The following is a 25,966-nucleotide window of genomic DNA, read 5'->3' as shown; positions in this document are numbered from 1 at the left end:
AAAAAAAAAAAAAAAAAAAGCCTGAGACTGGGTAATTTATAAAGGAAAGAGGTTTAATTGACTCACTGTTCCACATGGCTGGGGAGGCCTCAGGAAACTTATAATCATGGCAGAAGGCACCTCTTCACAGGGCAGCAGGGGAGAGAATGAGTGCCTAGCAAAGGGGAAACCCCCTTATAAAACCGTCAGATCTCATGAGAACTAACTCACTATCACAAGAACAGGATGGGGGAAACCACCCCCATGATTCAATTATCTCTAACTGGTCCCTCTCATGACACGTGGGGATTATGGGAACTACAATTCCAGATGAGATCTGGGTGGGAACACAGCCAAACCATATCATCTTCTTCCAACCCAGGTCCTGTCCCCAGGAGACTGACATGTGTCAGGCATGGCACACAAGGCAGAGCCCCTGCCTTCAAGGCCACACAGCCTTGTCGGGGGACAGCCATGCTGAGCAGCCATGCTGAGAATGAGCTAATATGCAGAGAATGCCTACCACACAGCACAAATACATTTTCGTTGTTTTCCTCGTTTTGCTGCATTACTGTATGAGAGGGAGGGACAGCCCTGCGGGGAGCAGATCTGTGTGCAGGGCCGTGGCCTTGCCTTTCAGACCTTTAACTCCTTAAACCCGCAGAACCCACTGCGGTTATCTCCATTATTCAGACAGAAGAGCAGACACTTAGGCAGGTTAAACAGTTTGCCTAAGCTCCCCCACCCCCAGCTCATCTGAGATAGAATCAGAACTGCAGCCCAGTGATGTTAACCGTATCCTGCATGGCCTCCTTTTGAGGGCTGAGTCATCCAGGGTTTACTGAGCACCTACTATGTGCCCAGACCTAGGTTAAGTGCTTGGAGGGTAACAGTCAAACTTGATCCACGGTCCAGCTCCCAAGGGGTTTTCTTGCTAGAGAAGTCAACACAGCCAGACCAAGTAGGGGGCGGTGCAGGGGGTTACCTCGTGAGCTTAAAGGATCTTAAGGATAGCTGAGTGAGGCAGGAGCTCAGGGCGAGGCTCCTCTAAGGGTAGATCTTATAGAAGTGGCAGCTCAGCCTTCCTACTCCTTGACCCTTGAGAGGCCCAGGGCTGCTCTCTGAATTTCCCCACTCTCTTGTGCTTCTCAGGAATTCACCGTCCCCCAGCTCCGTGGCCAGCAGCGACTCAGGAAGTACAGATGAGATCCAGGATGAGTTCGAGCGGGAGGCAGATGTGGAGCCCATGGTCAGCTGATGACTGACGCCCTGCCAGCCTGGTGGTCTTGGTGATGGGGCCCTGCCACCTCTCCTCACAGGGCCAGGAAGGCCCCTTGGAGTGGGGTTCGAAGCCGCACCACACAGACTTTCTCTGCCCTCCCTTCTCTGGAGGCCCCGAGGGACTGCTGCTTCCTTCCTTCCTTCCACACCACCAACGGTGCCCCGTCTCCATCCCCCACCCACCCAAGGAATGGTGCTGTCAATTTCTATTGTTCTCCACATTACAAATGCAGACTTCTGTGCGGACTTTGCAGTGTTAACTGTGCCTTCTCCCTTAAGCTGAGCCACTTTGAGCTCCAAAGAATTATTCCTAGCAGGTGTTTTTATACAGAACTTTAAGGTGAGGGCCGGGCCGGCTGGCCGTGGCGTAATGTGGTTTCTGCCGTCTGTCCCACCTGCTCCTCTGATTGGCCATGGGCTACGCCCTCCCTTCCTCCTGAGCCAGCCCAGACCAGCCTGGGGCTTGGGGTGCTCTGCCAACCCCCAGGAAGGAGCTGCTTGCCTCTGTGAGCTTTCTGGGCCTGGGTAGGGACCACCCCAATTTTCTCACTCCCTGAAGGAGAGAAAGGTGGAAGGAAGGGAAGGAAGACACATTTTAATTTTTTGGGGGGATCGAGTGGCAAAGTTGAAGGGACAAGGCACTGTGAGGGAAAGGCGGAGCCTCACTGTGTTTAAACTACTATGCAAAAAACAAAACAAACAACAAAAGCAGCTTGCCTTATATCATTGTGGAAGGCAGGACCTCTCCTGGGCTCCTGGCTTCCCCCTGGAGCTGGGAGGGAGGCCGGGGTTAGGGTGATGTGTGTCGCAGCACTGACTGGGTAGCGTGGGTTTGGCTGAGGTTGGTCAGGAGGCCGGGGCTGCCGCAAGGCACTGGCCTGCCTGACCGCTTGCTGTCTTCTGGGCCTCTGCGGGTTCAGGGCAGGGGCCAAGGGGGTCTTTTTGCCCTGATAACTTGATGTTCTTCCCTCCGTCGCCAGTCAACAATAGAGGGTTAGAGATCTCTAATTTCTCTGTGAGAAAGTCTGAAGGGGCCAGGCCCGGTCTCTGCTCCCTTCCACCCGCCTTGGGTTAGGACTGTCTGGCAGTTGCCCGCTTTTGGCCACTGGCAGGAGAGAGGTCTGGTGGGCTGCTGGCAGGGCAGGAGCTGGAGTGAGGGCCATCCTCTTTCTGCTCCTGGACACACGCAAGCCTCTCTCAGCAATTCCCTTGACTGGCCAGTCAGGGTGTTGATCTGAGCCAGTATCCCCCAAGACTTGAATGGCTTGAGTGGGCCTGCATTGAAGGGCACTGTGTGGCGACCCTCCCCCTTCCAAATCTCAGCTTGGAGCCAGCTGAGCAGGCTTTGCTTTATTATTATTTTTTAACCTTTTTTACCTACTGCAGTGGGTCTGTTGCCAATTTTAATTTTTTGTTGTCCCAGGAGCTCCCTCTAGTGGTCAAAGTAGCAAAATGTGCCCAAGGACTAGAACTTGGGTCCCTCTGCCTTGTCTGGAGGCAGAGGAGGGGGCTCTGGGTTTGACTGGGATTGTGGTCCCCAGAGGTCCATGGCCTTTAAGGGTCTTCTCTGTTTTCTGTTTCCCCCACCTGTGTTACAGTCTTGAAAATACTGTACATAATAGATACACGTAGAGAGAGAGAGCGTGAGAATGTGTTAGTGACTACGTGTGATGTAGTTTATCACGATTTGGTGGCCTTCGTCATGAGTTTTTTCCTTTGTTTTATTTTGCTGGGGGCACCTCCCACAGGTCCCCTGCGGCAGTCTGGCTGTGACTCTTCCATAGTCAGCATCTCTTGTTAGCCAAACAGTTCCCTTTGGCAGGTACTTGGAGGGACAATGGTTTTGGAAGAGAGACGGCCCTTCTCTCTCCTCCTCACTGACCCTTGTTCTAAAGGTTACAGGGTTCAAACATACCTGATTCTTGTTGTTATTGTTGTTGCATTTTTATTTTAACCAAAGGTTATCAGAGCCAGTTGGGCTTGAACCTCAGCTGCTAAAAAGATTTTCCGTTTCCACGAGGGCAGGAAAACATCCACCCTCGTGGGTCTCCTCCGTCCAGGGCTGAGGGAGGCGTTGGACAATGTGGTGTGGGAGTTTCGTGGGCAGTGTGGAAGCCAGCCCTGGGTTGTTCCCCAAGGTGGTGGGAGGGTGACAGACGTATCTTTAGAGTTAAGACTGTAAGGCAGCAGTGTTAGCGTTGGAGGGTAACAGGTTACTGTGGTGATCGGTGTCTGGCGGTATTATTTTTACTTTCCTCCTTGTATACATAGGTCATTTGTCTTTGAGAACTAGGGTACTCTAGGGAGTTTGAAAATGGCAGGAGCCAGAAAGAGATCCTGGCCTGAAAGTCCCTTCCTGCTGGCTTTTAATATCTGCTCTCCTCTTGGGAGTGAGGACTTGGGGCAGGTGGGTGGGAGAGGGTAAGCCAGAGTGTGATAGGCCTGCCTCCTGGGCTGGTTCCGGGGTCCGGCCTGCCTGACTGCCTGCCTCTCCACCACATGCTCTTTTCAGTTAATGCCAGTGGGCTGTGCTTGTCTCCTCACCATGAGCCCACAGCTTGCCAAGAAAGACCCCAAAGCTCGCTGGGGCAGCACCAGTCCTAGCTGGGATGAATTGGTCCATCCTTTGTAAAGCTGTAAATACTTAGTTTTGACTTTCTATTTCTAAGCCCGGTGTCATATTGACACTGGTATTTTAGAATTGGTCTCAGATGGGCTCTCCTGCGCTGCCCTCTGTCTCCTATTTTTGGGGGTTTTATACAAACAGAGGATTGGGGAGGGATAGGAAGACTAGCATCCATTTGGCTCCCTGGTTGGTTGTGAAATACACACACACACACACACACACACACACACTCCTCTGAGACTCCAAACAGAGAAAAAAATTATTGGCAAGCCAACATTTTCTTTCTTGTCTTGAGAAAATGTCTTGAGGTCCCTGAAGGACCAAATCCATCGTGGACTAACTCTGTGGGTAGAACTCAGATGACCTAGGGAGAATTCAACCACTTACGCTTGGAATGGGAGGAGAGGGGGTGGGGTGGGGGAAGATTATAAGATGTAACTTAAGCTAAATGTAATCTATTTATAAAGCAAGAGACTCTCATCTATTTTTATGAAAGGAAGGGTTTTTTAATCTAGGGTAGGCAGTTGTGGTAGCCCAGCATTCTCCTGTGGACGAGAAATGGTGCATGTTGTTGCCGGATTGAATAGAACCCATTCCCCTCCCCATGCCTCGTCTTCTGTCCTCACTTTTGGTCATTAACACCCATGAGCAGCTTCAGCAGACTGTAGGTCCCACTTCACCCCATTCTCCTCTCCTCTGACCCCTCAGTTTCTTGGAAGTCTTGGGGTAGGTTGCAGGAAATTCAGAAGTGTGGTGGGTGGGGGAAGGGCCAAGGCACACTAGGGAGGGGACAAGCTGGGCTCTGGGGGTAGGCTCTGATTAGTTACTCTGACTCTGGTCTGCCGAGATCCATTTCCAACTCAGCTGCACTGGGAGAGGGTTGGGAGGCAGCAGAGCATGGGTGACAGTGGGAGTACATGACTTCCTTGGAGCCTGGGCCTTTGTGGGTCCCAGGTGGTCAGGCAGCTGGAGTAGGAGTGGAAATGGCATAAGATGCTCATAGCCCAGCCCTGGCTGTGCCTACTCCAGGCCAAGCCCGGGCTGCAGTCCTTGCTGTGTTCCCTCCAGGGTCCTGGGGGAGGGATCAGGGTGCTGGGGGTTTCCTAGGACAGGGGTCTTCCCCCTTGAGACACCAAGCTCTGGCTCTGGAAGAGCTCTCTCCTGAAGTGGGGAGTCTGGAGGGGGCTGGGTGGGTGCAGGTAAAGCCAGATTCTCTCTGGAAGGGAATTTTCTATGAATGGATGATTTCCAGGCTCAGGGTGGGCTGTGTGTTAGTTCTGGGCAAATCCCTCACCAAGACCCCTCCCTCCCAAGCCCTCAAAGAAACGAGGCAAAGCCCTTCCCTGCAAGACCCCTTGTGGACGTTTCTGCATCTACCTGATTTTTAGCCCCATCCAGGGAGACTTTATACCCCATGATTCCATCCTGCCCCACCGTTGCTGTTGTCTGCCAGCTGGGTCTAGCATCACAGGGAAGGGGGGTTTATACTCACGGAAAGACTACTGATCCTACCGGAAACCAACCTGTTTACTGTACTGTTGTAAATATCATGCCCTTTATATCCTGTATATTGGCTTCTTTTAAATAAAGTGAAGTGTCTTAGAACTGATGGTGCTTTTTTTTTTGTTTTTGTTTTTAAATAGAAGATGAATCTGCTGTTGGGGGAGGGGTAAGAGGACTGAGGGTCACAGAAACACTCAAACTCATTAGCTAATTAGCCATAAAATAGGGGATGTCATATCACCTGTTACATTTGTAGCTCACAATAAAAGCTTTGGAAGATGATAAAGCAGGAATCATTACACACATTTTACTGAAGGGGAAGAGAGGACCCGAGACATCACGGGCTCAGTAACTGGCTTGGCCTGGTTTGGAACTGATGGCCTTTTAACCACAAAGTTCCCATTTCTCCAGGCTCTCCAACGTGCCCACACGAGGTCACCTCCCCAGGCTCTGCATTTGACACTATCCAACGTTCTAGTTTTTCTTGTTAATGGGCACGTTCAGGGCAACATTGCCCTAATGTGAACTGAGCCCACCTGTCTAGGGTCTTCTCCAAAGATGAAGACAAATAGCCGCCACCAATTCCAAGTTGCTTTTTGCCATTCCTAATACTTGGCACTTTTCCCTCCCCAACTCTTCATTTAAATGTTTAAATTCTCCCAAAGTATCTTAAATGGTGTAATCCGGAGAAAAAGAAGTGGCCTAAGATCATGGGGGCATTGTGAGTTGGGTATTATTACCTCCGTTTTACAGATGAGGAAACTGAGGCCCAGAAAGGATCTGTAGTCTGCCTAGTGCCCTATTGAGGAACCAGAATCAGCATCGGAACTGACTCCTAAGCAGGTGCCCGGTTCATGCTGCTGGAAGAAATATGAACAAATTAGAAGAGAGAGTAAGGAAACGTAACACTACTTTAGGAATAGATTGGGTCCCTGAGACCTCGTCATCAGAGAAGACTTCAGAATCCAAGTTTTAAATAGCATTCGAGTGTTTACCAAGCACACAACATTTTGCAAAGCTGACATTTTTACTTGGGGGTAAAAGGCTCAGGAACAACATGGTTTTGCGGCCAAAGGCTTTAAAATGAAAAGCTAAGCGTTGGCCAGCTCAGGTTTTATCTTGCATTGATCGTAATCTGCAAGAAAGCTAAGAAGCTGGCCAGCGCTGGGCCTGGCGGGTAGGTGGAGGGCGGCTGGGTCCTGGCCAATGAGGCTGGAAAGGCAGGCTCATTCCACGGGCAGTGCCCGGGAAGCAGCAGGGGGCTGGCCGCGCTGTGGCCCTGCGGGGTCGAGGAGTCTGGTAACGGACAGGTTTCTGGCCTCGCACAAACCACTGGCGGCCTGAAAGAAGCCAGTCTGACGCCCACCGGACTCCGGGCACACACCAGAGGGCCGGGCGCAGCGAGTCCTTCCGCCCCGCTTCAGCACGTGTCCCATTCCGGTTATCTCATTGGCTCTATTCAGCCCCTCTCTGCTCCACTTTGGAAGGCTGCAACAGGACCGCACCGTTGATTGGTTCAGAAGCTTTGGTGTGTCACTCTGATTGGTAGGAGGGGTTCACGCCCTCTCGGGTCATACCATAACGAGAGGAGGGGAAAACGCATGCATTTCAGGACTTCGCTTTCGGGTTCCCTTGCCTTGTGTTGTGTTATGCCCCTATTATGGCACGAACAGATACTTTTTATTAGCCGAAGCTAAATATAGTGGAACTTCGGCTGATCCCGAGCTCGGAGGACAGCCGGCGTGATCCGTTTCCCCCCGCGGATCGAGGTGGTGCGCTCTGGACGGGGCTGTGCATTCTAGCGGCGCCTGGGCGGACGAGCCAGCAAACAACCCCGCTGCGACCCAGAGATGCTGCTCCCGGCGTCCGCGCTGCGCCGCGCCCTCCTGTCCCGCCCCTGGACCGGGACCGGGTGAGTGAGCACGGGGCCCGGGACGGCCCGAGCGCGCGCCTGGGGCCCGGGAGCCTGGGAGTCACTGGGCGTCCCCAGCGCCGCACTCCCTCCCTGCCGGACCCCCAAGCTGCTTGGGTCACCGCCGGGTTCCTCAGGGGCTCCCCTCCGACCCCCACACAGGCCTTTCTCCCACTGAGATCCCTTAGCCTCCTCCCTCAGGTAGTCACCTTACTTTAGCGAGGGGACCCCTCTTCCCGAATCCTGCGACCGAGTAGGGTGCCTCGGGGGCCCTGCCGGTTCCCACGCTCGGAAAGTAATCTCTGTAGTCACTCGTCTCACTCCTAATACTGGATCTTCGCAATTTGCGAGCTTCCCCCGAGGGGCACCTCTGTTTTTTAGCACACCACACATCTCACTTCCCCACCCTCGTCCCACGTTCAGTGCCCCCATCCCGCCCCGGATTCCCCGAGTCCTCCTCTCCTTCTACCAGGACTTCTGCCTCTCTTTTCCGCTCCCCCCGCACCCCGCCGCCCGCTTTTTTTTTCAAGTTAAATGTTGGACAGAAAAGAGGGACTCCTTTTTTCTTGTAGGTGGAATAATCGTATTTATGGGGTGCTTATAATGAACCAAATGCTGGCCAGGCACTTGGCAGGTGTCTTACCATGAGGATTAAGTGGTTATTACACGGGGAGTACCCTGAACAGTGCCCGGCCCAAAGGCAGCGCCCGGTTGTGATTATCGCCATGATCATCATCATTATCACCTCTTTTTAAACTTCTCACTCCTGTGAGGCAGGTATTATTCCAAATAATGAAGAAAACCAGGAGCAGTTCAGGGGTGGAGCTGCCCTTCAAATCCAGATTTGCAAACCCTGCCATTGTGGAGCCCGGTGTCTGGATCCTTGCCCACTCAGTGACAAATATTCTCAGAGAGGCCCTCCAGCTCGGGGCTAGGTTTGGAGAGGTGGGTGGGACACAGACCCTGCCCCGGAGGGGATCCTAGTCTGGCGGGGCTGCGCACCTGTGGGTCAGCACCTCCTCCCATTTGAGTTTTGTTTGCTTGACCTCCGGGGCTGTTAGCGGCTCTCTCTCTCCTGATGAGCTGTGCCCTTTCTGAGTTAATCAGTGGCCCTCTCCCTTCCCCCAAAGGATGACATGGTGGTGCCCTGAACGCAAGTGAGTTTCAACCCTGCTGCGTGTCCTCTGTGGGTGAGGAGGGGATAGGAAAGGGTGCAGGAAGAGGACATGGGACAGAAGAGTTCCTCTTCTAGGCTGAGACTGGGGCCACACTTGCCATACTCCCTGTGCGATGCCATTTGCAGGCCTTGCCTGCACTCTGAGGCCCAGGAAGATGGGGCTTATAGAGTCCAGTGTTATACTGAGTGCCTACTGTGAGCTGATGCTCTACCAAACACCCTAGAGGTGAGGAGTACCCAGGGAATTTACATGGGGTAGGGCCTTTGAGGAGTTTTCAGCTTAATAGGGGAGAAATGCATAGAAAAAACCTCCGATATCTAGTAGAAAGCAATCCATATTCTAAAAGATAAGCCCATGATAACAATAATAATTATCAAGCAATCAGGCACCACGGGCTTAACACCGAGCCGATAAGTACCGTCTCATTCCTGTATTATCATGGGACATGATCTGCCATTCAGAGATATATGACTGAAATTACAGTTGGTCTAAATCCAGATTTATGCTCTGAATTATGAGGCCTCCTGAATTGAGAGGGGAAAGAGAAAGAGCGTTTCGCAACCGGTTCCCTGGGCTCAGGTTACTCCTTTGATGCAGCAGCTGGCCGCATGCCCTAGACAGGATTTCTCAACCTCACCACGATTCACTTTTGGGGCTACATTTTTGTTGTTGTGGAGTCTATCCTGTGCACTGTAGAATGTTTAGCAGAGTCCTTGGCCTTTAACCACTCCATGTCAGGGGCACCCCCGGCCCTGACAGTTACAAAAGAAGTTCTGGCCCTAACAGGAAACACAAGTTCCCAGACATTGCCAGATGTTCCCTGGGGGACAAAAATCACCTCTGGTTGAGAGCCACTGCTCTAGAGGAACAGCTTTGGTATTCGATCACTTGTTCATGTACTCAACGAACATTTAGGGCACACCTGTGGCGTGCCGTGTCTGCATTTATGGGGAAACAGTTGCAGGGCGTTTTCAGTGACATCCCTCAGTGTCCTATGTGTAAAACTCTAGTCCTGAGAAAAACCACTGCTTTTGAGGAACACGTATGGGAGATGTTTCTTAGTGTTTTCTTTTTTTGCCTTGAGTGCCAGGAATCTCTGCCAGTTTTAAAAAATACCCTTGATACATGTTTTCTTTTAGTTTAATACATGTCAATTGTGAAAACTACAGATAGGGCAAAAAAAAAAAAGAAAAATCACCTGAAATTGTACCACACAGAGGTACCCACTGTTAACATTTTCATTCATGTTAACTTTATATGAATATATATGTTTTAAAAAAAAAACCTCATAGAAACAAGCTCATCTGCCATGTACTTTATTGTAGCTTGTTTCTTCCCTTTATACACTTGTCTGCCTTACAGTATATTCCCAGGCCCTGGAACTGTGTCTGGCACCTGGTAAGCCCTTGGCAAACATTTAGGGAATGAATGAACTTGTCATGTGAGCCCTTGCTTGTCAACCGATATTTATCACAGCCAGCCTCAGGACAATCACCACAAACGTGTGGCCTTCATAGGTGGGCCCAGGGATGGCGGCTGATGACAATGACTGCCATTTACTTTTCATGTGGATTATTTTACTCAGCCTCTCAGCAGCCTGTGATGTAGGGGTTACCACCCCCATTTCACAGATTAAACAACTGAGGCCCATGGAAATTAAGAAAAACTTGTCCAAGGCCTTGAGCTGGTGAACACCAGGCCTCCCAACTGACTGCCTCTTTTCTCCTTTAACCCTGACTTCCTGTTTTTTTCTCAATCAGCTTTACCATTGGTGTCCTCAGTTCTCTTTGGAAACAGGCAGGATGCAGATGAATAGCCAGCCCAGGCATGTAGTAGGCTTATAAGTTCATTTCTGTTCCTTACTTCTTGTGCCAAGCTCAGACATGACTCCCGCCCATCCCATCTGACATCAGGGGGCTTATGGGCCAGAATTGGCTACTACCGTGTCCCCTGCAGTGATCCTGGGTGATTTTGGACTCTTCTCAGGCTACCTGATGGTTTAATTTTCAAAATATCAAAAGCACCCAATGCTTTTCCCAGTCTGCCCGGCCCTTGGATGGGCACAGCTTGCCCTGGGTTGGTGGCTGGCATTTCCCACCATTCCTTAGACATTCTTTGCTCTTGAACTCCCCCGACCAGTGGCTGGGGCGGTGCCTTTGGCCTGGAATGTGCCGCTGGCCACCTCGGTGAGCCCATCCAGTGCTTTGTGGCCTTCGCAAGGCAGCTTCTGTCCCTTCAGTATCCTCATCTGCAAAATGGGGATGTATTAACAGCCACATAGCAGGTGGCTGCAAGGATTAGCAGTGATGTGACCAGTGGTTTCCTGGGTGCCTGGTACCGAATGTGTGCTCTGTGAGTATTTGAGTGGAAGAATAATTAAAACGTGATTATCTTCACACTTCTAAAGTAGTGAAAGCGCCATTGAGGCAGTGCTTGGCAGTGGCACCCCGGGAGCAGCCTGCCTCCTGTGCCCCGCATCTGGCCCAGCACACAGTAGGCGTTGAACAGTTGCTGTTGAGATGGCCGAGAACACGGCATGCCTTGGATCCTGGCTCCAACTCTTGACAGCTCTGTGGCCCCGGGCAGGTTACTCACCCTCTCTGGGCTCCTTTATGTTCTCATATGGAAAATAAAGATGACAGTAGTAGTCACCTCATAGGATTGTCCTGTGGGTTACATGGTCTCACACATGAAAAGCACTTTGGAGTGCCCAGCACCTGGAATACTCAGTTAGTGCTGCTGCGGTTATGATGATCCCCTCTCCTACCAATGGGCTTCCTGGAGTGATCATCTTCGATCAGGAATATCAAGACGGCAGGGTCCCAGCAGTGAAGGATGGTGGCAGGAGGGAAGGTATGGAACTCAGATGTCCTCGGTCTCTTCCCTTTGTTCCAATTAAGTACCCCAGATGCCAAACCCCTTCTGTTATTATTATTGTTGTTGTTTTGGAGACAGGGTCTCACTCTGTTGCCCAGACTGGAGTACAGTGTCACTATCTCAGCTCACGGCAGCCTCAACCTCCTGGGCTCAGTCATCCTCCCAGCTTAGCCTCCCAAGTAGCTGGAACTACAGGCGCACATCACCATGCCCAGCTACTTTTTGTATTTTTTTGTAGAGATGGGGTTTCACCATGTTGGCCAGGATGGTCTCAACCTCCTGGTCTGAAGTGATCCTCCTGCCTCAGCCTCCCAGAGTGCTGGGATTATGGGCATGAGCCACTGCGCCTGACCTTCTATTAGGGTTTTGACCCTGCTCACCTCAGGGGATGGAAGAGACTTCTCCGCTTCTTTTTTTTTTTTTTTTTTTCTTTTTTTGAGACAGAGTCTCGCTCTGTCGCCCAGGCTGGAGTGCAGTGGCCGGATCTCAGCTCACTGCAAGCCCCGCCTCCCGGGTTTACGCCATTCTCCTGCCTCAGCCTCCCGAGTAGCTGGGACTACAGGCGCCTGCCACCTCGCCCGGCTAGTTTTTTGTATTTTTTAGTAGAGACGGGGTTTCACCGTGTTAGCCAGGATGGTCTCGATCTCCTGACCTTGTGATCCGCCCGTCTCGGCCTCCCAAAGTGCTGGGATTACAGGCTTGAGCCACCGCACCCGGCCCTTCTCTGCTTCTTGCAGGCTCCTTAATCCCCAAACCTTCCCTCTCCTGACAGAGGTCACGGAGTGAAGAGGCCCTGGGCTGAGCTGCAGTGCCAGTGGACAGCTGAGTGACCTTCGGCAAGTCACTGCCCACCTTGGGGCAGTCACTTTCCTCAGGTGGAAATGAGGTTCTAGCTGTATGGTGAGGAGGATGAACGTGTCCCATCACCCCACCTGACCATGGGCCTCTGAGATGTTGCAGGTGCTTCAGCCATACTGTAAGTCTCTTGAGTAAGGAAGACCTGGGTTCAAATCCTGCTGTGTCACTCATGAGCCGTGACCTGAGCCGGGAGTGAGTAACTCGGAACCTCATCTGTAAACAGATCATTCTACGGTTTATTATCCCTCATCTGAAATGCTTGAGAACAGAGTGTTTCGTTTTTTGGGTTTTTATTTTTTTGAGACGGAGTCTTGAACTATCGCCCAGGCTGGAGTATAATGGCAAGATCTCGGCTCACTGCAGCCTTCTCCTCCTGGGCTCAAGCCATCTTCCTACCTCAGCCTCCTAAGTAGCTGGGACTACAGGCACACGCCACCATGTCCAGCTAATTTTTGTATTTTTAGTAGAGGTGGGGTTTTGCCATGTTGGCCAGGCTGGTCTCGAATTCCTGACCTCAAGTGATCCGCCCTCCTTGGCCTGAGAGGATCCGATAGGATCCCCATTCCAGCTGTGTGAGGTTGGACCAGTGGAGGGCATGTCAAGCAGAGGGGACCCCAGGGGATCCCAAAGTGCTGGGATTACAGGCATGAGCCACTGCGCCCGGCCAAAAGTATTTTGTATATTGGACTTTCTTGGATTTTGGAGAATTTGCTGAACCAGTTGAGCATCCCTACTCCCAAGTTCCAAAGTCCAAAATGCTCCAATAAGCATTTCCTTTGAGCGTCATGTTGGCACTCAGAAAAGTTTCAGATTTTGGAGTATTTCAGATTTGGGATTTTTGGATCAGCGATGTCATGCCTCCCTCATACATTTGTGTGGTGGATTCAGTGAGATGATCCTGTCTCACTTAGGTTAGTGCTTGGCATGTGGTGTGCTTGACAAACGTTGCGTGATGTTTGCTGGGCAGTGGCTGAAGCAGTTCATCCCTGGCGTCTGGTGTCGGGTCTTTTCCTTTTTTTTTTTTTTTTTTTTTTTTGAGAGAGTGTCTCGCTCTGTTGCCCAGGCTGGAGTGCAGTGACATGATTTTGGCTCACTCCAACCTCTGCTTCCCAGGTTCAAGCAATTCTTCTTCCTCAGCCTCCCAGGTAGATGGGATTACAGGTGCGTGCCACCACGCCCAGCTAATTTTTGTATTTTTAGTAGAGATGAGGTTTCACCATGTTGGCCAGGCTGGTTTCCAACTCCTGACCTCAAGTGATCCACCCGCCTCGGCCTCCCAAAGTTTTGGGATTACAGACGTGAGCCACTGTGCCTGGCTGGGCCTTTCTTTCCCTCTCGGCCCTGCCCTGGGCACTGTATTTTCTCTGCTCACCTGGTGTTGCCTTTATCTCAGTGATACGGAGGATTAGCCTTATCAGGCTCCAGATAACAGCTGGACAATCCAGGAGGCTAAATGAAGCAAAGATAATTTCCTTTCAATTTTTCCTTTCCTTGTCCTTGGCAAGCCCTCACCCTAGCCACTCGGGAACCCAAGGGGCCTGTGTGCAGCCCCAGGTGATGGCAGAAGAGCACTGGCCTTGGAGTCCAGTCCTGGGGGCCTGGCGTCAGCTCTGACACTCATGCATTGATTGTGTTTCTCAGGTGCTTACTGTGGCCGGTCCGTGTGTTAGGCTCGGGGTGCCCGGTGGTGAATGGAATGGGTACGGGCTGGCTGTGTGGAGCCTGTGGGCTGGCGGGTACACAGATGGTCAGTCAGTGCTCTATAATAGGGTTGTCACTAGTGCTTCCAGAAAAATCTAGAGCTATGAGAGGATCCGATAGGAGCCCCATTCCAGCTGTGTGAGGTTGGACCAATGGAGGCCATCTCAAGCAGAGGGGACCCCAGAAAAGACCGGGGTGGCTGGGTTGCAGCAAATGGGGCAGAGTGACGGGGAATACATTTGGAGGCCTTGGTAAGGATTCTGATGTCTTTATTTTAGAAGAAATGAGAAGCCACTGAGTAATTTCTCACTGAGCTCCCCACTGCGCCATCTCTCTAATGATCAGATTTCCATATTAACTTTGGTTACGGTGTGGACTTGAAGGACTTGGAGACTGGAGCAGGACTGGCATGGCATGAGTCCAGGTGAAAGTGAATAGTGCCTCGGACCAGGTGTCTTGGACAAGGTGGAGGCCGGGCCCTCTGTGTCTTTTCAGTTTTTCCCTCTGTAGATTTCTGAAGCTGCATTGGCTGGCCTACAGCTCTTTGCAACCCTGACATCTGGTGCAGGAGGTGAAACGGTGCATGGCCTTTGTAGATCATATCTCAGTACTTGTAACCCTGACATCTCCTGCCACAGGAGGTGAAATGGTGCGTGGCCTTCATGGACTGGATCCCAGTGCTTGCAGCCCTGACGTCTCCCACTGCAGGAGGTGAAATGGTGCATGGCCTTCGTGGATCAGATCCCAGCACTTGTAGCCCTGACATCTTCCGGTGCAGGAGGTGAAATGGTGCATGGCCTTCACAGATCAGATCCCACTTGTAGAGGGTGAGGGGGACCAACTTGAGGTCTCAGGCTCAGGGCACGAGCAGAAAGGGCACTGCAGATTTTCAGGGAAACCTGAGTCAGATTCAGACTCTGTCTTGTGCCACTTTCCCTAAGTGGGAGGACTGAGGGCTGCTCTGAGAAAGGTTAAGTTGGATCCATATCCGCCCCCCAGAGCCAGGCACTTCCTGGGTGCTTGGAAAACGCATGCTGAATTATTGAGGGAGCTGTTATTGACCTGATCCGATTTATCTCTCCATCCTTGCCATGTGGAATAAATGTGTACTGACTGCATAAATGCATGAATGGATGAGGAATGCCAAGATGGTCCTCATGGATCCTCATTGAGGCCCCAAGTCCTGTGACTGATTCATCTCTGCCTTCACCCGAGCAGCCAGTGAATGGGTACTCCTGTTAGTCCAAAATGGTTCATGAATGAAGACATAAAAATAAAAAAGAAAACATTGATGGGAGTCCCTAGGTTATTTTTAGCTGCAGTTGACTCAGGCTGAACTTTGAACTAGTGTCTGTTCTCCAGGCCACACTCAGACTGTTGGATGGACAGCTGGGCCGGTGCTTGGAGACTTCCAGGCACAGAGAAAGCCATGGGGGCATGTGATCCTGAGGTCACAGTGGGCATCTGGGTCTCTGCCCTGTGGAAGGGGGAGAGAGGCCTACAGGATCTCTATCTCTGACGTTTCCTGAGAGGGAATGGAGAAAGGAGAACTGGCTGCTACTACATTCATTCATTCATTCATTCATTCATTCATTCATTCATTTATTTTGAGACGGAGTCTTGCTCTGTTGCCCAGGCTGGAGTGCAGTGGCATGATCGGGCTCACTGCTACCTCTACCTCCCAGATTCTAGTGATTCTCCTGCCTCAGCCTCCTGAGTAGCTGGGTGTATAGGTGTGCGCCACCACATCTGGCTAGTTTTTTTTTGTGTGTGTGTGTGTGTTTTTAGTACAGATGGGGTTTCACCACGTTAGCTAGACTAGTCTCGAGCTCCTGACCTCAAGCAATCTGCCCACCTCGGCCTTCCAAAGTGCTGGGATTACAGGCATGAACCACTGCAACCTGCCTACTACGTTTTAACCTGGGGATGGAATATGGTGCTGTGTATTCCTCCAGTAGTTGCTGAGTACCTGGGCCAGCCCCTGAGGCTGTGATTTTTGGGGGCATCTGGGAGCCCATGTGACATAGCATTCTGAGACCTTTAGAATTTTCTTTGGAAAGCAAGAGCGGGAGGGGTAAGGAAAGGCCAACACTTTTAATCCTCCTGATGACCCTGCAAGGTGCATCGCATCAACCTTAAATAGTGAGATTCAGAAAGTAGGATTAAGTAGAGTTTATTTAGGCTCTGAAGTTGAGGATGGCCACCGGGGAGCATAGATTCAAGCTACCCTGAATATACACTCCGATTAACTGTAGTAACAAGTGGGCTTTTTAAGGTGCAGGGGAAAGAGGCAGTTTCTAAGTCATTTACCAAAAATTTATATTAAAACAATATAAGCTACTGGCCAAGTTCACGCCTGTAATCCCAGCACTTTGGGAGGCCAAAGCGGGTGGATCACTTGAGGTCAGGAGCTCGAGACCAGCCTGGCTAACCTGGTGAAACTCAATCTCTACTAAAAATACCAAAAATGAGCTGGGTGTGGTGGTGGGCACCTGTAATCCCAGCTACTCGGGAGGCTGGGGGAGGAGAATTGCTTGAACCCGGGAGGCGGAGGTTGCAGTGAGCTGAGATGGCACCATTGCACTCCATCCTGGGCTGCAGAATGAGACTCTGAATCAAAAAAAAAAAGCTACTGATTGGCTGTGCGTTGTTCTTTGTATGATGCTTTCCAGGATTATAAAATTAATGGATGAGGCAGCTAGTCAGAAACAAAATGCCTTGAAATAATTGCCACCGGGCGTGAATGCAAAGGGCATGACTCAGGTCTGTGTTTGTGTCTCCCCGGGGCCTCATACATTTTGCATACTTCACATAGCTCACACTGCTCTGAGCTATTTTTCTCTTTTCAGTAGTATTGTCCCCATTTTCCAGGTGAGGAAACTGAGGCTCACAGACTTTCTAAGAATGCACTGAGGTCATGGAGCAGGTGTGAGCTTTGCTTCCAGATTTGTCTGCTTCTTGGGCCTGCGCTTTTCCCGTCCACGAGGACCTGGGCTCCAAAGGGGGACTGGGACAGAGTTCCACTTCTCGGCTGAAAGAGTTGATGGTGCTATCTGGCTCACCATCTTTGGTGGGTGTGGTGCTGTTGAGGCCTGGAGCGCTGCTGGAATGCATGGTCAGGAGCTTAGCTGAGGTCCCTGTCAGAAGCTTCCAGATGGTCCCAGGGGATTGACACTCCCTTGCCCCTTCCCGAGGGACTGTGGAGACTCGCAGACTCGCGGCCTGCCTCTCCATTCTTCCCATGACAGTAGGCGGGAGAGGGTAATGCAGGTTTTAATGTATTTATCGTTATCAGATTTCCATAGTAACCCCATGAGGGGGTGTCAGTGTTTTACAGAGGGAAACTGGCTTCAAGACAAGTGACTTGCCCAAGGTCACACAGCTAGTGGGAGGCAGAGTGGGGGTGGGGGGGTGCACAGCTACGGCTCAGGGTGGAGGTTGATGGGGAGGGGAGGGGAGTGGAGAGAAGGTCTTATGTGCTCACTTTGCTGGAGGCAAAGTGGGGGTGGCGCATGCAGAGCTGCCAGCCCAGGGTGGATGTGGATGGGGAGGGAGAGAAGGTCCCATGTACTCACTTTACCTGCCAGGTTCTTGGGTGGACTGGCCCCTGCCCCTGCCTCTCCCTCTGCCTCAACTATGCAGGCCCCTCAGCCCCTCCCTCTGCCTCCTTCTACCTGGGATGCTCTTCCCAGCTCCTCTCAAGCCTCCTTTAAGTCTCGCTCAGGGTCACCTCCTCAGAGAGGCCTTCCCTGACCACCGTGGCTGAAGCAGCCCTATTCTCCCCGTTGTTTACTCATTGCCATGCTCACCATCTGTGGTTACTGTCATGCGCGTCCGTGTGAAGAGACCACCAAACAGGCTTTGTGTGAGCAACATGGCTGTTTATTTCGCCTGGGTGCAGGCGGGCTGAGTCCGAAAAGAGAGTCAGCGAAGGGAGATAGGGTGGGGCTGTTTTATAGGATTTGGGTAGGTAAAGGAAAATTACAGTCAAAGGGGGGTTGTTCTCTGGTGGGCAGGAGTGGGGGGGTCACACGGTGCTCAGTGGGGGAGCTTTTGGAGTCAGGATGAGCCAGGAAAAGGACTTTCACAAGGTAATGTCATCACTTAAGACAAGGACCGGCCATTTTCACTTCTTTTGTGGTGGAATGTCATCGGTTAAGGCGGGGCAGGGCATTTTCACTTCTTCTGTGATTCTTCAGTTACTTCGGACCATCTGGGTGTATACCTGCAAGTCACAGGGGATGCGATGGCTTGGCTTGGGCTCAGAGGCCTGGCAGTTACCTTGCTTATTTCCTGACCAGGCCTCACACTGAAGGTCACCTGTGTGCAGCCAGAGGCCTTGCTGTCTCTGTCACTGCTTTACCTCCAGGGTCTGAGATGACACCAGAGACCCGGCAGGTCATCAGTCAACCTTGCGGAATGAACATAGGGTCTGGCCACACTCCCTTGGTTTTGTGTCCTTCCTTCAGACCTCCCCGGCTGGATCGTTGAGCCCCAGACTCCTGGCCCCTGACACTCATAGCCAGGCCATTCTGTCTCCTATAGGGCATAAACAATCTCAGAACACTAGCCTCAGGCCATGTCCCTCTGAGACTATGATCAGATGAGACACAATAAGCCCTCTTCCTGATTTTTTTTTTTTTTTTTTTCCTTGAGACGGAATCTCGCTCTGTCATCCAGGCTGGAGTGCAGTGGCATGATCTCAGCTCACTGCAACCTCTGCCTCCCAGGTTCAAGCGATTCTTCTGCCTCAGCCTCCCAAGTAGCTGGGAGTACAGGAACAGGCCACTATGCCCAGCTAATTTTTGTATTTTTAGTAGAGACGGAGTTTATTGGCCAGGCTGGTCTCAAACTCCTGACCTCAAGTGATCTGCTCACCTTGGCCTCCCAAACTGCTTTGATTACAGGTGTGAGCCACCGTGCCCGGCCTCCTCTTCATGATTTTTGTCTAAGCACAGACAAAAACAAGATCTCTGTGGCACCCACAAAGCACCAAACATCTTGGTAAATGTTCCTTTTTTCCCAGTCAGCCTCACCCCCACTTTCTGACAGCAGCCAATCCAGAGCTCACCCTAGCTTCCTTAAACCCTCCTCAAGTCACGCTGCCAAACCCCACGGGGGTTTGGATCCTAACAGCATCTTACTGAGACGCCCTGTGGTTCCCCACGCTGTGTGTTCTCCCTCATTGCGCCGACCAGTGAGCCCCACCTGTGCACCTCCAGCTGTTCTGGGTTGTCTGGGGTCATTGACACCCGAGACAGATGATATGATATCTGGGCCTTCTGGACTCAAGTGCAGATTTCTCCTACTCTTGATCTTGAACTAGTCATTTTCCTTTTAGGACCGAAATGACCTTATTTCTGTAGAGAGGTGGCTGGTGGGACCCATCCGATGCCACGGTAGATGGGAAGTTTGTGAATTTCAAGTGCCCTTTGGGTGTTAGCTGACTTTGTCATCATGATTCTTCTCATTTACAGAGGGGGAAACAGGCCTGAAGGGGAAGTCCCACAGCTGGGAGGTGGCAGAGCTGAGGCTCCAGCTCTGGAATGACTGACCCCAGCGTCCTAGCTTTGAGCCACCTGACCTCCCACTTGTAATCCTCAGATGTGGTCGGGGGTGGTGGAAAGAGGTCAGAGGATTTGAGCAAGGAGTTCTTGAGACTCAGTGCCCTGGAATCAAGCACCTCACCCCCAGGGCCAGCCCTCCCGGGTCGTGAGCTGAGCTGGGGGCAGCCCTCCAAGTTCATGGTCCACATCTTGGACATTCCTGCCCACCCGGAGCGCTCAGCCCTTTGTGCCAAGAGGATCTCAGCTGGTTCACATTCTGAGGAGACTGTGTTCTGGAATGTGCTGCCCTTTCAGCTTAGAAAGAGAAGGAATTTGGGTCTTTTCGGGATAAAGCCTGCCTTGTGGGAGAAGAAAGGGAGAGTAACGCTTTGCATGTGCAAAATACTTTAAACATGGTTTTGCATCTATGTGTTTAAACTTCAAACAACCACATGAGTTCAGTGTGATTATTTTTGCTTGATAGATGGAGAACCACACTCAGAGGAGGCAAGTCACAGGCTCAAGGACACACAACCGTGGGACTGGGACTTGAACCTTGGGTTGTGGACCCCCAAGGTGGGTTTTTGTTTTGAGACGGAGTTTTTCACTCTCTCACCCAGGCTGGAGTGCAGTGGCATGATCTTGACTCACTGCAACCTCTGCCTCCTGGGTTCAAGCGATTCTCCTGCCTCAGCCTCCCGAGTAGTTGGGACTACAGGCACACACGCCACCACACCTTGCTAATGTTTTAAGTATTTTTAGTAGAGACAGAATTTCACCATGTTGGCCAGGCTGGTCTTGAACTCCTGACCTCAAGTGATTTGCCCACCTCGGTCTCCCAAAGTGCTGGGATTACAGGTGTGAGCCACTGTGCCCAGGCCAAGGTGGGTTTTTGACCCCCTACTTTCCAGTTGCATTGGATTTCAGGCCCTGGGTGCCCACCTAGGACCCCCTGTTGGAGGTAGAGGGGCTGGGGTCTGGTGATGGGGCCACTGCTGACCTCTCTGCCTGTGTCCCCTGCCCTTGTGTCCCAGGCTGCAGTGGAAGCACACCTCCTCCCTGAAGGTGGCCAACGAGCCCAGTCTTAGCCTTCACGCAGGGCAGCCCTGAGCGAGAGGCCCTGCAAAAGGTAACGGGGAGGGTGGGGGGCACCCGAGAGGTACAGGGCACGGAGCAGAGGCCGCCCCCAGCAGCCCTGAGCTAGTGCTCCGTGCCTGCAGCCATCACCCACTTCCACTCTTGCTCCCAGCCTTGGGAGGAAGCCTGGGAGGGCTGTGGGTCTGGAGTGTGGGAACAGCTGTGAGGACCAGCGTGGCAGCCTAGAGCTACTTTGGGGCTTCTCAGGCCAGGTCAGATGTCATAAGCCCAGTTGTTTTATACTGAAACATGTTTTCCAGTTAATTGCCAGCATTTTAAAGATCATGAGACTTCGCATAAGTTTCAGGTGCAGTTTTTTTATCTCTGTGTCATGGGTAGACTTCACCTTCCTGCAGGGTGACAATGGCTGGAGCAGAGTTCGGCTGCCCCCGAGGGGAGCACACGTTCTCTGATGGCCGCCGACCTGGCCTGGCCCCCTTCTCATTTCTGTGTCAGCCTTGGCCTCTCTGTCTGTGGACTCTGCGTTAGGGTTTTAGATGGGAGGAAGCGAGGAAGGCAGTGACCATACCCGCTCTTGTCCCTCTCCCTAGGCCTTGAAGGACCTGAAGGGCCGGACGGAAGCCATCCCATGCGTGGTGGGGGATGAGGAGGTGTGGACATCGGACATGCAGTACCAGGTGTCGGTATGTCCAGCCGGTGGGCAGGGCTCAGCCCCTCCCCTGAATATGTGACCTCTTTCTCTGACAGCTCGTAAGCTTATAATGTGTGGGCTCTGACTTCAAGGCCTTTATAGTGCCCCTCCCCACCCCAGATTTTGAATTCTGTGGACCAGTAAAACTTCCCAAAGCAAAGGACGGCACCCACACTGCATCCAGCTGCTAGCGGCACCGTGTGTCTGGGCAAGAAAGGCCATGAGGGGTCCACACAGCATCTTCTGTTATTCCTCATAGATTTCTTGCCAAGGGGATTTGGGAGCTAATGGCAAAAAGCTGGGCCCCAGGCCCTGAGCTCCTCAGATGGCATTGGCCTAAGAAGCCCCCATGCTTGGAGTTCATCCTTCCAGAAACTGGCAGGCACTTTACATGGGCCAGGAAACTCATAGGTCTGTGATTTGGAGGAGAGTAAAAGGTCGGGCCTTTTGCAAACAGGGCAAGCACATTCTGGCTCTGTCCGGCTGAAACCCTGGGCAGATGTGTGCAGGGGGAGGGATGACTGAGCGGGAGGACCCAGGTCCCCCAGTCTGAAGGTTCCCAGGACAGCCTGGGGCAGCAGTTGACCACAGAGGTGTCCTGGAGCTCTTGTCGCTGGGTCAGGACTACCTGGAGCTGTCTAAGCGTGGCCTGGGGTCTGCAGGCCTTGGCCAGGTCACTCTGTCTGCACTGGGTGTGTGTGCAGGTGCCAACTGACAGCAGCACCCACCGCCCAGCTCCCTGGTTGTCTCTGTAACTGCCTAGAGCCTGCCCTTACCTGCAGCTCCCCGGGCGTCCGAGGCCGCATGGCAGCCGGGATTTTTCCAGGCAGCGAGGCTCCGGCATTCTGATAAGGCCCTGGGTGGATACTGCTGATTTTCATTTCCCACATTGCCTCGCCGACCTGGCTGGAGGTTCTGGCCACGTGCTGATCACTGTGGCACCAGACATTTGGGGTACTGGGGCATGTGAGGGCAGGATCTATGTTTGCTGGGACATAGCACTGACGGGGCTCTGTAGTCCACTGGGGCCCAGGTTGCAGCCACCTTCTCAGCCCCTAAGCATCACAGGCCAATCTCAGGTAGGGTCAGAATATACAGTGACTGTGCCAAAGTTTAACATGAAGGAGAATGGTCACTTTCTACTCAAGCCTAGACCAGTGCTGGCCAATAGAATTTCCTGCAGTGACGGCAGAAATGTGCCAGATCTGCATTGTCCGTTCCAGCGGCCACGAGCCACGTGTGGTTGTCCAGCATGTGAAATGTGGCTCGTGGCTACTGTTTGAGACAGGAAAGCTCCAATAACTCACCAGAAGACGGATAGGTAGCAAAAGTGTTAGCTGTTGTGATATAAACTCTCTTGCCAGCCCTGGGAAGGAAAGAAGTGAAATTTCTCCCTACTCTGTTGGTCGTGCTGGCATTCACCACTGCCAGGCATTAGGTTTTGAAGGGAAGACAAGGGTTAAAGAAAGACACACACACAGAGAGGGCGGCTGAGACAGCAACACTGTATATTGCAGAAACCTGAGGAAGTGGGGGACCAGCTTAATGCCAGGGCCCACCGCTGCTTCCAGGCTGGGGTACTCATGGTATAGGTGGACGGGTCTGGGCAGTATGGCTTGCTGCCTGGCAGGATATTGATAAGAGGTTGTTATGATCAGGTGGTTTGGCCCCCTCCAGTGGGATGTCATCGTGGTGTTCCTTATACCTTTACCCAGCAAGATATGATAGGGATGTTTCTTTTTCTTCTTTTTTTTTGAGACGGAGTCTTGCTCTGTCGCCCAGGCTGGAGTGCAGTGGCGAGATCTCGGCTCACTGTAAGCTCCGCCTCCTGGGTTCACGCCATTCTCCCGCCTCAGCCTCCCAAGTAACTGGGACTACAGGCGCCCGCCACCACGCCCGGCTAATTTTTTGTATTTTTAGTAGAGACGGGGTTTCACCGTGTTAGCCAGGATGGTCTCAATCTTCTGACCTTGTGATCCGCCCGCCTTGGCCTCCCAAAATGCTGGGATTGCAGGCGTGAGCCACTGTGCCCGGCCGATAGGGAAGTTTCTTTAGGTGGCCTTTGTCCGCCTTGCGGTCACAGGTGGCTGAGCCGGATGTTTCTCATGACCTGAGCTCCCATGAAATGTTTTACTTGGACCAAGGCCTGCAAAATAGCGGGGAGCTTACAAAATGGTGCAGTTTGAACCAACACCAGGTTCTGTTTATAAATGTTTGTTGAGGATCTTCCTATTTAGATTAGTAAATCTGGGGCTTAGGAAGCAATTGCTCTGTCCATAATGGCTTTGGGGCAGGGCGGAAGTCCCAAGCATTTCACAACACCGGTGCGTTCTTTTTGACCTCACCTGGTCATGTTGCCCATGGTCATAGCCTCATGCTGGACCAAAGAATTTTCATCCATGATCCCCTTTGGTTCTCCTGTCCATGCTAAGAGACAGGGAGGGCAGTCCGCATTTCCTAGATGAGGAGACTTAGGGGAGGAAGCGAGCTTACCTGGGGCCTCACAGCTGGTAGGTGGCAGAGCCAGGATTCGAACCCATGTCTCCCTGACCACAAAGGTCCGTGCTTTCCTAGAAAGACCTGTGGTGTGTGCCTTTCTCCTGGACGGCGAGCCTTCCGGAGAAGGAGCCACTCTTACTCATTGTATGGTGGGTACACCAGCACTCTTAATAGGGAGCAACCTGTGGGCTGGGCACTGGGGAGGGCTTCATGGGAGCAGGCCGGGGACAGCAGGCCGTGTCCAGGTCTTTCCTGGAAAACCAGCTCTGAGCTCGGCCCTCTCCATCCTTATCCTGGCACCTCCCTCCTGGACAGGGACCTCACTTCTCTCTCCTTTCAGCCTTTTAACCATGGACACAAGGTGGCCAAGTTCTGTTACGCAGACAAGGTGAGTGAGCTCCTGCTGCTGGTGACCGGGGGGTTAGGGTTGCTGCCCCTGCCCTGCCCTGCCAGCTGCTGATATGGGGGTGGGCATCAGTTGCTGTGTCCTTCTTTGGCCATGGTAGATAGGTGGCCAGGGGGCGGCTGGCACTGAGGGAGTCCCTGGGTGATGTCTTTGACTGGGCCAGGCATGCAAAGGTTAACTTGAGCCAAATGCAAGCTGCCTCAGCCAGGGCCGAGACATTCCCAGACACGCCCGTGGTAGGGCAGATCTTGGACTGGGGAGGAGGTGGATTCTGGAAGGCTGAGTCAGGGCAATTGGAGACACCATCGATGGAAAGCCAGGCCGAGAATTGGCACTGGAAAGGGCCAGCACGAGGGGCTGGGGTGACTGGGGGTCCAGGAGCTGGCATTGTGTGGCGATGAGGGCAGTTGGGGTCTGGAGGCCAGCAGCAGAGCCATGTCTCAGGCTCCAGTTGACCTCAAGTTTCTGAATGGTGGGTTCAGGGGCATCAGGTCCCAAGAATAAGGTGAGGTTTTCATTAGACCAGAGAGAAAGTGGAGCCAGTTTAACAGCTGTGGGACTCAGCGCCAAGGCCTTAGAGAGCTGACCAACCTGGCCGGGCCCTTCAGGCTTCAGACTGCCAACCGCTACAGGCTCTGACGGGACGCTGTTGGCAGTTGTGATGGCAGGGGGCTGAGGGACCAGGCGACAGGCATTGTCCCTGGATGGAAGAGAGTGGCCTTCCAGCTCTCTCCTCCCTCGCTTACTCCCCAGGGCCCTTCCCGCTGCAGGCGGCAGTCCCCAACCTCTCCCTCTCCCTTTAGAGCCTGCTCAACAAAGCCATCGAGGCTGCCCTGGCTGCCCGGAAGGAGTGGGACCTGAAGCCTATTGCAGACCGAGCCCAGATCTTCCTGAAGGCGGCAGACATGCTGAGTGGGCCTCACAGGGCTGAGATCCTCGCCAAGACCATGGTGGGACAGGTGAGGTGCTGGTGGGTCTGGGTGGGTGGAACGGGGTGGGCTGGGAGTCAGCCGTGCCCCACCCATGGCAGCAGACATCAGCTGAAGCGCTTCTGGGTCCCAAGCCCTTTTGGGGACCCAGAGATGTCCTCAAGGGACAAGGCCTAGGAGCTGGGATGGATGATCACAAGTTATTGTGCAGAGCCCGTGCGTCCTGCCTCGGAAATGTCCCCTGTCCTCCATCCCTCTGCCCTCGCTCCTAGGCTTCGTCATGCTTTGCCTGGACTGGTGGTGGCCTGCACTGTCTCCCTGCCTCCCAGCTTGCTCAGCCCCTCGCCGCCCTCAGAATGGTCTTTCCAACACCTCCAGGATGTCACTCCTGGCTTACGACCCACCCAGACCTCTCCACCGCTGAGAGGCAAGTCCCAAGACCTGAGCCCCATATCCAGGGCCCTTCTGCCCACCTCTGTCCGGCTCGCCCGCTATCCTGCCCTTCCCTGCCAAGCTGTCCCACCCATGGTGTAGCCATCTGGGACTTAGCAGGACTCCCTGGTCACGGCAGACATCCTCTCTGCCTCTGCCCATTGTGTCCTCCTGCCTGGAATGCTTGCTGTCTGTTCCGTGCTCAGTGAACTCTTACCTCCTGGTCCAGCCCTGATGTCACCCCCTCCGTGAGGCTTCCTGAGTCTTCTCCAGCCGAAAGGACTATTCCTGCCTCTGTTTCCCCAGAGCATGTTGTTCCTGCATCAGTTACAGCTCAGATTGTACTGGAGTAGAGTGAGTTCCTAGGTACTGCCTCTTTACAAGCTTTTTGGACATAGTAAACATGTCTTGACATTCTCAGTCTTTTTCTCGTCTTTGCATGATACCTTT

The 25,966-nt window shown here is 52.6% G+C and overlaps 2 protein-coding genes across 2 annotated transcripts in view; both read left to right on the top strand.

Moving 5' to 3' along the window:
• Nucleotides 1-5,495, top strand: part of IFFO2 (intermediate filament family orphan 2) — a 50,492-nt gene extending 44,997 nt beyond the window's left edge. Inside the window, exon 9 of the mRNA XM_050791563.1 lies at nucleotides 1,132-5,495. Coding sequence (XP_050647520.1) covers nucleotides 1,132-1,237 — 106 coding nt within the window. The 3' untranslated portion in view covers nucleotides 1,238-5,495. The remainder of the gene's footprint in view (nucleotides 1-1,131) is intronic.
• A 1,505-nt stretch (nucleotides 5,496-7,000) lies between these two features.
• Nucleotides 7,001-25,966, top strand: part of ALDH4A1 (aldehyde dehydrogenase 4 family member A1) — a 32,040-nt gene continuing 13,074 nt past the window's right edge. Inside the window, 5 exon segments of the mRNA XM_050791638.1 lie at nucleotides 7,001-7,301; nucleotides 20,496-20,590; nucleotides 21,150-21,242; nucleotides 24,090-24,137; nucleotides 24,959-25,114. Coding sequence (XP_050647595.1) covers nucleotides 21,225-21,242; nucleotides 24,090-24,137; nucleotides 24,959-25,114 — 222 coding nt within the window. The 5' untranslated portion in view covers nucleotides 7,001-7,301; nucleotides 20,496-20,590; nucleotides 21,150-21,224.

Source organism: Macaca thibetana, chromosome 1 (genome assembly GCF_024542745.1).
Source record: "Macaca thibetana thibetana isolate TM-01 chromosome 1, ASM2454274v1, whole genome shotgun sequence".
Classification (NCBI taxonomy): domain Eukaryota; kingdom Metazoa; phylum Chordata; class Mammalia; order Primates; family Cercopithecidae; genus Macaca; species Macaca thibetana.
This window is presented reverse-complemented; position numbering and strand designations above follow the sequence as displayed.